The sequence below is a fragment of the Papio anubis genome, chromosome 2, assembly GCF_008728515.1.
Source record: "Papio anubis isolate 15944 chromosome 2, Panubis1.0, whole genome shotgun sequence".
Lineage (NCBI taxonomy): Eukaryota > Metazoa > Chordata > Mammalia > Primates > Cercopithecidae > Papio > Papio anubis.
Window position 1 is genome coordinate 42,922,741 of NC_044977.1, and position 12,234 is coordinate 42,934,974.

A 12,234-nucleotide genomic window follows, 5' to 3' on the forward strand; every position below is an offset into this window, starting at 1 on the left:
AAGGACAGCTGCCTCTCCGCCCCGCCAGTTGTCACCTGTGAGACTGCAGGGTAAGTGCCATCAACTCTTCTGACTTTGAAAGAGAAACTGGAAAGCCAAATTGTTGTATTAGATCTTCTGGCTCCATTTCTATGGTGGAGCTAATTCAGATTTATTTATTTATTTTGTTGTTGTTGTTGTTAAATTCAATGTGGGCCAAATAGAACAGGACTAAGAGCCAGACACAGATTGCAGGCAGCAAGTTTGTAAACTCTGTTTTATAAGTCTCACTATATAGAATGTTACGTAACTGAAGAGTAGAAGGGAAGCATGAGGGTGAGAGGGTGAGGATGGCGCCTGGTGGCCAGGGGAGGCCGCACCTTACTCTTCTCTCCAGCTATCCATCCCGCAGCTCACCTGGGCATGCGGGATATGATGAGTAAATGTCGCCATGGGGGCTGGCAGGACTGTCCTACTTGGAAAGGGGCCTTTGTCCAAATGCAAATAACCGTCAACCAAAGAACTGTGTGAATCTCGGCTATTCAACAATTTTAAATTATCTTATTGAATCACCCTCTTTTAATTTCTTCCAAGCATTCGTTGAGCTCTATCTAAAATGATCTCATTTGTTATACAGCAGACGCTTGATAACTGGACTTTGTCAAGGTCAGCATTGTTCCCCCAGCATCTAGAACAGGCTCGGCACACGGCAGGGTTTCAGTGCGTGTTGCCTGGTGGGAGGACTCCCTCTCATGGGAGTCTGCCCCATCTTCCGTAACACCTCTGTATTGGGTGTGGCCATTGAGGACCTCCTCTCCGGCTTCCCTGGTGTATGACCCTCAATAGGAAACAAGTTCCCCATTTCTGCTTTATACTCTCTTCCTTTGAAAAAACAACTAATGATGAAGAAAAGCTGCCCAGCATGTGGAATTTACTAGATGGTCAAGAAGAGGCCAGTGGCCAATGTGGGAACCACTTTCTGACCAAACATTCTGATGGCTTTAGTCATGCAGGGCTCCTCCAGTTTCCAGATGTGCTTCCCTGGTCTCCTCCTCTTCCAGTCTTGGCTCAGATGGCGAATCATACAGAGCGCCTTTGCCCCACTCACCTGGCACCTGGGCCACCTCCCTCATCCCTCACATCACACCGTGTTGGAATTGTCACTTTATCCAACCCCTGCCCAGACACTGAGCCCCTAAGTGGGGACAGAGCTTGTATATGGGGTCGGAAGAAGTGACTGTAATAACAGCTGACATTTCCTGACCACGAATCCGGTGCCAGGTTCTGTGCTCATTGGCCTCACTCGAATTCTCTTATTCAGTCTTCACAATATCCTGATAGCCAAGATACTGTTATTATCCCCATTTTACAGCTGAAAAAAATGAGGCACCAAGAGGCTGGGTCATTTTCTTTAAGTCTTAATGTCCAGGCAAACCAAGAGTGCACTTGGGGAACTTGACTTGAAAGTTCTTGCTCTTAACCTTGGCACTATACTGTCCCCCAAGCAACTGTTCCAGAAATATTAGTTGAGAAATGGTTGAATCCTCCAGTCCCTTACAGAGAGCACCACAGAAACTGTGGTGTTTACAAATGCTTTCAAGTCATCATTTCCTTTATGATCGTCATACTCTTGATTTTAAAGGACAGCTAAAGGCACTCCAGGCCAAGTCCCCTAACCTTACCCACCTGGAAATTGAAAACAAGCACCATCAGTCTCCAAGGAGCCCTGAGTTGAGGGTGCTTTGGTTCAGTTCCTACCTGCCACTGAGGAGAAAAATCAGAGTGAGCCTGTGACGTGGACTAGATGTGCAATCTGTGTTGTGGGGTCCAGGCCTCAGCCTGGGGACACCCTGTGCCAACTCTTCTTACCTTGCCCCCTAGATCGCCTGTGCTGCTGTTGACTGTGTCAAAGACAAGAACCAAGACCTGTGCCAGCAGGAGGCCGTCAAGGGCTACCCCACTTTCCACTACTACCACTATGGGAAGTTCACAGAAAAGTATGACAGCGACCGCACAGTAAGTCGGGGAGAGGCGTCTGCCCAGAGCTCGCTCAGCTGATGGGCAGGGAAACTGCCACTGAGGAGGGACAGCACTGGGCAGCGTCCCGGAAACCGCGGAAGTCAGCTGGAACACTGCACCGAGAGGCCACAGGCCCTCGGCCTGGCTGAGGCTTGACATTGCTGGAGGAGAGTCCCAAGGGGTTGTCACAGATGTCCTGTCCCCAGAGCCAGGCTGGACTCCAGATGCCGAGGGTTTTCTCACTTGCTGGTCAGGGCTGGTGGAAGCCATGCAGACCCTCTCTGCCTTGCAGACGTCTGCCCACCTCTCCCTGTCACAGGAGTGAGCCCCTGGAGGGGCCGGGGGGGTGGGGAGGGAGCGCGCATGGCCAGCTCAGGGATTAAAGCTTCTCTCTCTCTCTCTCTCTCTCTCTCTCTCTCTCTCTCTCTCCCTTCCCTGCAGGAATTGGGATTTACCAATTATATTCGAGCCCTCCGGGAGGGAGACCATGAAAGACTAGGGAAAAAGAAGGAAGAGTTATAATTCCTGCCTCAGAAAAAGCTTTTCCATTACACTGTGAATGATACCTGTTTTGTTGTTTCTGAATTTCCACATGTTCTGAAGACAAAGTTTTTTATAGCCGCTTATGGCCATTTTGTACAATTTTGAAATAAAATTAAACCATTTATTTGGTGGTATGGTTTATTTTCATGGAGCCTGTACTAACAAAGGTGGATACTCACATCCTTCTCCTTCCACCTCTGCTGGGAGGTACAGAGCTGTGCTCCAGTGCCCTGTCTGCATGGAGGTCACCCCTGAGAGTGCCGGCCCCCTGTCAGTCATTTGAGAGCAGAACAGGGAAACTGGATCGCAGAATATCCTGCTGGAAAATGACAAGCTAATGAGAGGAAATACGTCAAGATAATCAATGACTTTGGGAGGCTGAGGTGGGAGGATCACTTGAAGCCAGGTGTTCAAGACCAGCCTGGGAAACATTATGAGACCTCATGTCTACAGAAAATAAAGTTACTGGGCGGAGGGGTACATGCCTATAGTCTCAGCTACTTGTAAGGCTGGGGAGGGAAGATTGCTTGAGCCCAGGAGTTCAAGTCTACAGTGATCTATGTTCACATGACAACTCCAGCCTAGCTAGAAAGCAAGACCCTGTCTCAAAAATAGAAAAGTAAAAGAAAAAAAAAAAAAAAAAGATGATCAGGGAAATTGGGATGCTGAAGCAAATGGTAACCAAACACTAGCTTCTGGATTGTTGTGGTTTCAGTATTGGTGTGTTTCCTCTGTGTGTGTTTTCCTGGAACTTAGTTAGGTATTTATCTTTCTCCAGCTGTTTGTCTTCTCTTCCTCTCTCCGTTCCCTCCCCATTCTCCCTTTAAAGAAAATTAAGTTGCTGCTTCAGAGGCATGAATGGAGTGGGGGAAGGGGGTCTCTGTGCCAGCTGCTTGCTGTGCACCCCGGATGGAAGGGATGGTGTGTTCTTGAGGTGCAGATGTTAGATCTCACCAGCCCCCACCACTGACCACAATAACCCCAAATCTTTACGCCACATTTTCCACGGATGGGTGCCTCGCTCGGCCTCCTGCCTGTGTACATCTCTTTTTTGACGCACCTTTCTGGTGAGTCCTCATGCTTTCTGCATGCCTGCGTGACTGACACCCAGCCCTGTGCCCAGCGGTGCAGTCAGAGCCTGAGCACAGCGGTAACATGTTTTGTCTGCTCGTTGGTATTTCTCCATGGACAGCGGAGCAGCCTTGCAAAGTGCTGGAATTACAGGCATGAGCCACCACACCCGGCCCCAAAATCCTCTATCTTAGGCCTGTGTTACCCAATAGCCATTAGCCACCTATGAGTATTGAGAACTTGAAATTTGGCTACTGCAGCTGAGTGAAGGTGTGTATGTCTGTGCCTTTTTATATTGTGGTAAAATACACATAGCACACAATTTACTATTTTAATCATGTTTAAGGGTACAATTCAGTGGCACTAAGTACATTTGCATTGTTGTCCAACCACCATTACTATCCATCTCTAGAACTTTTTCATCAACCCAGACTGAAACTCCGTAACCATTAAAGAATAACTCTCCATTCCCCACTCCTCCTAGCCCTGGTAACCCCTATTCTACTTTCCGTCTCTATGAATTCTACTATTCTAGGAACCTCATATAAGCAAAATCGTACATCGTTTTGTATCTGGCATATTTCACTTAGCACACTGTTTTCAAGGTTCATTCCTGAAAGTATGTAGCATGCATTAGAATCTCATACTTTTTTTTTTTTTTTTTTTTTTGAGATGGAGTCTCGCTCAGCCGCCCAGGCTGGAGTACAGCGGCACATTCTCGGCTCACTACAAGCTCCGCCTCCCAGGTTCACACCATTCTCCTGCCTCAGCCTCCGGAGTAGCTGGGACGACAGGCACCCGCCACCACGCCTGGCTAATTTTTTGTATTTTTAGTAGAGATAGGGTTTCACTGTGTTAGCCAGGATGGTCTCGATCTCCTGACCTCGTGATCCACCTGCCTCGGCCTCCCAAAGTGCTGGGATTACAGGCATGAGCCACCGCGCCCAGCCAGAATCTCATACCTTTTTTAAGGCTGAATAATATTCCACTGTATGTACATACCATATTTTGTTTACCCATTCATCCATCAATGGACATTTGGGTCAATTTCACCTTTTGACTATTCTGAAGAATGGTGCTATGAACATAGATGTACAAATAAATACCTCTGTGACATCCCATTTTCAATTCTTTTGAAGGTGGAATTACTGGGTCATACGGTAACTCTATTTTTAATTTTTTGAGGAATGGACGGACCATTTTCCACAGTGACTGCACCATTCCATGTTCCTACCAGCAAGGCATGAGGGTTCCAGTTTCTCCTCATCCTCGCCAACAGTTATTTTCTGGTTTGGTTTGATTTGGTTTCGTTTTTAATAGTAGCCATCCTAATGGGTGTGAAGTGGCATCTCACTGTGGTTTTGAAGTGTGTTTCCCTAATGATTAGCGATTTTGAGCATCTTTTTATTTTTATTTTTTTGAGACAGAGCCTCACTCTGTCGCCCAGGCTGGAGTACCATGGTGCCATCTCGGCTCACTGCTACCTCCTGGGTTCAAGCAATTCTCATGCCTCAGCCTTCTGAGTATCTGGGATTATAGACGTGCACCACCACACCTGGCTGATTTTTGTGTTTTTAGTAGAGATGGGGTTTCACCATGTTGGTCAGGCTGGTCTTGAACTCCTGACCTCAAATGATCTGCCCACCTCCGCCTCCCAAAGTGCTGAGGTTACAGGTGTGAGCTACCTCACCTGGCCTTGAGCATCTTTTCATATGTTTATTTTCCATTTGCCTATCTTATCTGGAGAAGAAGATATTCTCTTATTCTCTTTAAGTTGTTGCCCATTTCACATTGGTTTTGTGTTGTTCCCTTGTAGGAGTTATTTATATATTCGGGATATTAATCCCTTATCTAACATATAATTTGCAAATATTTTATCATGTTCTGTGAGTTGTCTTTTCAGTCCCTTGATAATGTCCTTTCATGCACAAAAGCTTTTAATTTTTATAAAGTCCACTTTATCTTTTCTTTTGTTGCCAATTATATCCAAGAAATCATTGTCAAATTCAATGCCCTGCAGTTTTCCCCTATGTTTTCCTCTAGAAGTTTTATAGTTTTAGTTCTGAAGTTTAAGTTTGTTACTCATTTGGAGTTAATTTTTATGTGGTGTAAGGTAAGGGTCCAACTTCATTGTTTTATAAAATATATATAACTTAAGATTTATCATTTTAACTATTTTTGCATATACTATTCAGTGGCACTGATAGCACTTTTGTTGTTCAAATCTTAATGATAAAATAATGGGGAACAGTAAGAGCACAAAGCACAGAGTTTGGTTCTGACCAGCGATGCCCAGTCACTGGGAGCTTCCTGTGGGCAGGGCTGGTGCCTGTGTTATTCCGTGTGATGTGGGCAGGTCACGTAACCCCTGAGCATAGGCTTTGTCTTCCTAAGAGGGCCTGATGCTTTCCAGATGAGATTCCACATCTTCTTATGTTGCAGTGGAGCAGACCAGTTTCTGAACCCAGAAGCATCACCTTCCCATGCCTGCAGCAGAACAGTCCCTGGAAGCCAAACACCTCTAGACAACATATATAACATTTTAGGTTATGTGTATTTTACATAACATAATGGATATCCAGGCTGGGTGCAGCGGCTCACGCCTGTAATAGCAGCACTTTGGGAGGCCAAGGTGGGCAGATCACCTGAGGTCAGGAGTTAGAGACCAGCCGGGGCAACATGTTGAAACTCTGTCTCTACTAAAAATACAAAAATTAGCTGAGCATGGTGGCGGGCACCTGTAATCCCAGCTACTTGGGAGGCTAAGGCAGGAGAATTGCTTGAACCCAGAAGGTGGAGGTTGTAGTGAGCCGAGATGGTGCCACTGCGCTCCAGCCTGGGTGACAGAGTGAGACTCCATCTCAAAAAGAAAAAACAAACAAACAAACAAAAAACAGATATCTAGTTTTCCCAGCACTACATGTTGAAAACATTGTTCTTTCCTCCCTGAATAGTCTTGTCACTCTAGTTGAAAATCATTTGATTACATATGTGAGGGTTTATTTCTGGACTCTCTATTTAATTGGTCCGTATGTCTGTCTGTATGTCTGTACTACACTCATTACTATAGCCCTGTAGTAAGTTTTGAGATCAGGAAGTGTGAGTCCTCCAGCCTTCTTGTTCTTTTTTGACATTGTTTTGGTTTTGGGGGGCGTCCCTTGAAATTTCGTGCAGTACCATTTATCACCTGTGTAGATTCGCATAACTACCGCTGTAATCAAAATACAGAACTATTCCATCACAAGACATCTCATGTTTCCCCTTTATATTCAGACTCCTCCCCACCTCCCCTGAACCTTGGCAGCCACTAACTTGCTTTTCATCTCTATAATTTTGTCATTTGGAGAACGTTATATAAATGGAACCATATAATATGTAACCTTCAAGATTGGCCTCTCTCACTCTACATAGTGCTGTTAGAGTTCATCCAAGTTTTTGCATAAGTCAATAGTTTGCTCCTTTTTATTGCTAAGTAGCATTCCATGGTATGGATGTACCACAGTTTATTTAACCATTTACCTGTTAAGGGATGTTTTGGCTGTTTCTGGTTTTGAGCCTTACAAAGAAAGCTGCTGTGAACATCTATGTATAATCTTTTTGTGCACATAAATGTTCATCTATGTGGGATAAATGCCCAGGAGTATGATTGTGTTTAGCTTCTAAAGAAACTGCCACACTGTTTTCCAGAGTGTTTGTACCATTTGCATCTCACCAGTAATGTGTGAGATCCAGTTTCTCTGCATCCTCACCAGCATTTGCTATTGTCTTTCTTTTTTTTAAATTTTAGCTGTTCTAATTAGTATGTGGTAATATCTCATCATAGTCTTAATTTACATTTTCCTAATGGCTAGCAATGTTGAATATTTTTTCATGTGCTTATTTGCCATCTGTGTATCATCTTCAGGGAAATGTCACTGCATGTCTGTTGCCCATTTTCTAAGTGGATTGTTTTATTACTATTGAGTTTTGAGACTTCTTTACATATTCTAGACACATTCTTAGTCAGAAATGTGGTTTGCAGATGTTTTCTCCTAGTCTGTAGCTCATATTTTCATCTGCTTAACAGAGTCTTTCACAGAGCAAAATTTCTTAATTTTGATGAAGTCTAATGTTACTATTTTTTCGTGGATTATGCTTTTGATGTCACATCTAAGAATTCATCACTAAGCCCTAGATAGCAACAATTTTCTTCTTTTTTTCCTAAAGTTTTACATTTAAAGATATGATCAATTTTAAGTTAATTTTTATATAAGGTGTGAAACTTAAGTCAAGGTTCAGTTCCCATGCCATTTGTTGAAAAGACTATCTTTCCTTCACTGTGTTTCTTTTGCACTTCTGTAAAAAATCAGTCAACTGGAAGCCGGGTGCAGTGATGATACATGCCTGTAGTCCCAGCTACCCAGGAGGCTGAGACAGGAGGATCACTTGAGCCCAGGAGTTCAAGGCTGTAGTGTGCAATGATCACACCTGTGAATAGCCACTGCACTGCATCCTGGGCAACATAACAGACTGCAGCTCTAAAACAAAACAAAACAAAGGATTAATGTTGTAAATAAAAAAATATATAGCAGTTGGCTATACTTACACAGGTATATCTCTGCACTCTCTATTTTGTCCCTTTGATCCATGTGTCTATTCCTCCAGTAATACCACACCATCTTAACTACTCTATGTAATGCCTTGAAATCAGATAAACTGAGTTCTCCTACTACTTTTTTTTTTTTTCCAAATTCCTTTAGCCATTCTAGTTCCTTTTGCTTTTCATATACATTTTGGAATAATTTTGTCCACATCAAAATTTTTCTGGGATTTTGATAGGAATTAGAGTAAACCTGTATATAAAAATTGTCAAATGATTCAGAAAAACAAATATATCTATGTGTATGTACGTGTGTATCTGCTATACTATGTAGATACCCACATACACACACATAAATACAAACACAAAGAGAAAGAAAAACAAGGCGAAATGTAAACAACTGGTGAATCTGGGCAAAAGGTGTGTGCAATTTTTTATAAGTTTGAAACTACGTCAAAATGAAAAGTGCTTCCTAATCCCCCGCCCACTAAAAATTATACATGGAAACAAACAGCACACCGTTAATAAATAACTCAGCAACCCGTTTTAGCAGGAGGGCTGAGTCAAACTCTCTCCAGGCAGGCCTGCTTCCTGTGTGGCCAGGACCCAGGATTTCCTTGGACCTCCACAGAAGGTTGCAGACAATGTCTGGGAGTCTGGCTAAGGAGCTTACCAGATTGTGTGACCTCGGTGAGATCACAGGCCTGCCTCAGGGGTCCACAGCACAAAGGGGAAAGAGGTGGTGCCAGCGAGCATGGAAGACAAAGGGCTCCAGCCAGGACTAGAGGAGGAAGGAAGGTGCCTGAGTCTCAGGCGTTAGTAGCCGCCAGCCCACGCAGCATTGACTGGTAGAGGGAGGGAGTATCTGCAGGACCAAGGGGGGACCCTCCTCCTTAATTGTCTCCAGGACAACATGAAAGTTTGTGCACACCTCATGGGGAAGGGAGGAGAGGAACTCTGAAACCCTGAGCATTCATTCACCCAGAGTCATCCCAAAGTCACCTAAAAATGACTTTCAGTGTATTCGATCAGACTGAGATCATCATTTCTACTAAATCAAGGAATATAAACACACACACACACTCACACACACACTCACACACACACACACACACACTCTCACACACACACACACACACTCACACTCACACACACACACACACACTCTCACACACACACACTCACACACACACTCTCACACACACACTCACACACACACTCTCACACACACACTCACACACACTCACACACACACACACTCACACACACACACTCACACTCCTTTCTCTACACAATAGGCACAACGAAAATATGCAACTCCTCTATGCCTGATAAAATGTGGTGCCCAGCCCTGAACACAAGACTGCAGGTGAAACCTGGCCCACACAGGGTAGAGAGAGCCCTGAACTCCTCATTCCAGATCTTTTATCTCGGTTAATCTAATCTAAGAACGTAGGCTCGACATCAACAATATCCATCAAAGCTTTTTCACGCTGCCCACAGGAAAGGCCAATCCTTGATAGTTCATTTTCACCAAATATTTTTATTTGCTGGTTTTCAGGGTAACCACATGTGGTATAATAAACCTGGAAAAGTGCAGAAAAGCACACAGAAGGAGATTTAAATCACTTGTAATCCTGGTGCTCATGAATAACTATTAAACGTTTTTTTCCACACACACAGAGACACACACACGTACGAAAATCTTACCATTTTGTAACCTTTTAAAAGTTTTTACAAGATATTCTGAGTATTTTCCTATGTCATCTGGTATTTCTCCTTAACATAATTTTTAAAGACTATGCAATGGGGTTTCTTGATATTTGCACTATGGACATTGAGGTCAGATAATTGTTGTTAGGGGCTTTTCTGAACATTGTAGGATGTTGCAGACCTCTGACCTCTACTCACTGGATGCCTGTAGCATCTCCCGACTCTGCTGCATGTGACAACCAAAATTGTCTCCAGATATTTTTGTCCCTTAGAGGGCAAAATCACTCCCAGTTGAGAACTGTTGCTATGTAGTACTTTATCCTGGATAAATGTGATCATTTACTTAGAAATCTATCTTATTAGATGTACGTGTTATTTATAATTATTCCCTGCTATGAATAATGCTGTATATACCTCTCTGGTTTTGTTATTTTATACATTTTTGAATTTTCAGAAGTGGCCTTCTGGGTCAAAGAATATACATGTTTCTAAAACCTGTGGTAGGGCCGGGCACAGTGGCTCACGCCTGTAATAGCAGCACTTTGGGAGGCCGAGGCGGGCAGATCACCTGAGGTCAGGAGTTCGAGACCAGCCTGGCCAACATGGTGAAACTCCGTCTCTACTAAAAATATAAAAGTTAGCCAGACATGGTGGTGGGTGCCTGTAATCCCAGCTACTCAGGAGGCTGAGGCAGAAGAATTGCTTGAACCCAGAAGGCAGAGGTTGCAGTGAGCCAAGATCGTGCCATTGCACTCCAGCCTTGGCAACAAGAGCAAAACTCTGTCTCAAATAAATAAATAAAGCCTGTGATATATTGTCAATTTCCTTTAAAAAATTACCTATTTATGTTCTTACTAAGCGTATATGAAATGACCTGTTCTCCTAAACTCTTGTTAGCTCTGGAAATTATAATTTTTAAAGATCTTTGCAAATTTTATTTTTGCTGTAAGACAATTATTTCAGTTAAATTTTTTCTTGAAAATTTTAGTTTGCCAGGATGTTTTCAATCCTGTCTCTGTCTCTGATAAGTTTTCTATCGTTAACTTCATGTCACTTGCAAATTTGACAAGAATTTAAATGTTGTAAAAAAAAAATAGAGTTTAACCTAGAATCCTGTAGCAGGCCAATAGAAATTTCCCATCAATCCACTAGTTCAGCATCCCTAGATACAATCATTCAGCAAGTCCCTAACCCACTTAATTACCTCAGCCTCTAACTGATATTTTCCAACCTTTCCTAAAGGGTACAATGAAAGACAATGTCAAATGTTTTGTTGAGGTCTGGATTTAGTATCTACCACATTTCTCTGGTGAACCAATCTAATAACCGTATGAAAGAATAACTCTTTACCTGTGTAGAACGCCTTACAGTTTGGACGCATTTTTAAATTCGCTTATTTTCATTTGGACAAATGAAAATATGTATTGCGCGTACTCAGCCTATCCCCCTATTTTCAGCCTCCCTTTCGGATGTAGTTGGGGCCTCCAAATCCTACGCTTTTCCAGAGTTCTGTAGCATGAATCTGTTTCTTGGCTTTTCTACTGCCAGGTTGGGTTTCTGGTCTGCTGAGCCAGTGCCACCCAACACTGTTCTTCCCTTAAGAGTTACATCTCCTATGAACTAGGCACAGTGGCACATACCTATAGTCCAGCTACTTGGGAGGCTGAGGCAGGAGGATCACTTGAGCCCAGGAGTCTGAGGCTGCAGTGCACTGTGATCACACCTGTGAAGAGCGCTGCAGTCCAACCTGGGCAGCATAGCACGAGCTCATCTCTTAAAAAAAAAAAAAAAAAAAAAAAGAGTTACATTTCCTAGTCTCCCTCACAGGCAGGACTGCCAGCAATAGGTCTGCAGTTCCTGAGGTTTGAAGCTGATGCAATTTAGGACCCACTTTTTAAAAAATATGCAAAAATGGCCAGACACAGTGGCTTATGCCTGTAATCCCAGCACTTTGGGAGGCTGAGGCAGGCGGATCACCTGAGGTCAGGAGTTTAAGATCAGCCTGGCCAAAACATGGTGAAACCCTGTCTCTACTAAAAATACAAAAATTAGCTTGGTGTGGTGGCGGGTGCCTGTAATCCCAGCTACTCAGGAGGATGAGGCAGGAGAATCGCCTGAACCCAGTAGGTGAAGGTTGCAGTGAGTCAAGATCGCGCCACTGCACTCCAGCCTGGGTGGCAGAGTGAGACTCTGTCTCAAAAAAATAAATAAAATAAAATAAAATATATATATATATATATATATACACACACATTATATATATATATATATATACACACACATACACACACACACACACACACACAAAATTAGGCCAGGTGCAGTGACTC

The 12,234-nt window shown here is 43.5% G+C and overlaps 1 protein-coding gene across 3 annotated transcripts in view; it reads left to right on the top strand.

Moving 5' to 3' along the window:
* The window catches only part of PDIA5 (protein disulfide isomerase family A member 5), a 92,379-nt gene extending 89,714 nt beyond the window's left edge, over nt 1-2,665 (top strand). For all 3 annotated transcript variants that reach the window (XM_021934125.2, XM_021934127.2, XM_021934126.2), the window contains 2 exons: nt 1,861-1,995; nt 2,440-2,665. In XM_021934125.2, the coding sequence (XP_021789817.2) occupies nt 1,861-1,995; nt 2,440-2,520 (216 nt within the window). In that variant the 3' untranslated portion in view covers nt 2,521-2,665. The remainder of the gene's footprint in view (nt 1-1,860; nt 1,996-2,439) is intronic.
* Nucleotides 2,666-12,234: the final 9,569 nt, after the last annotated feature.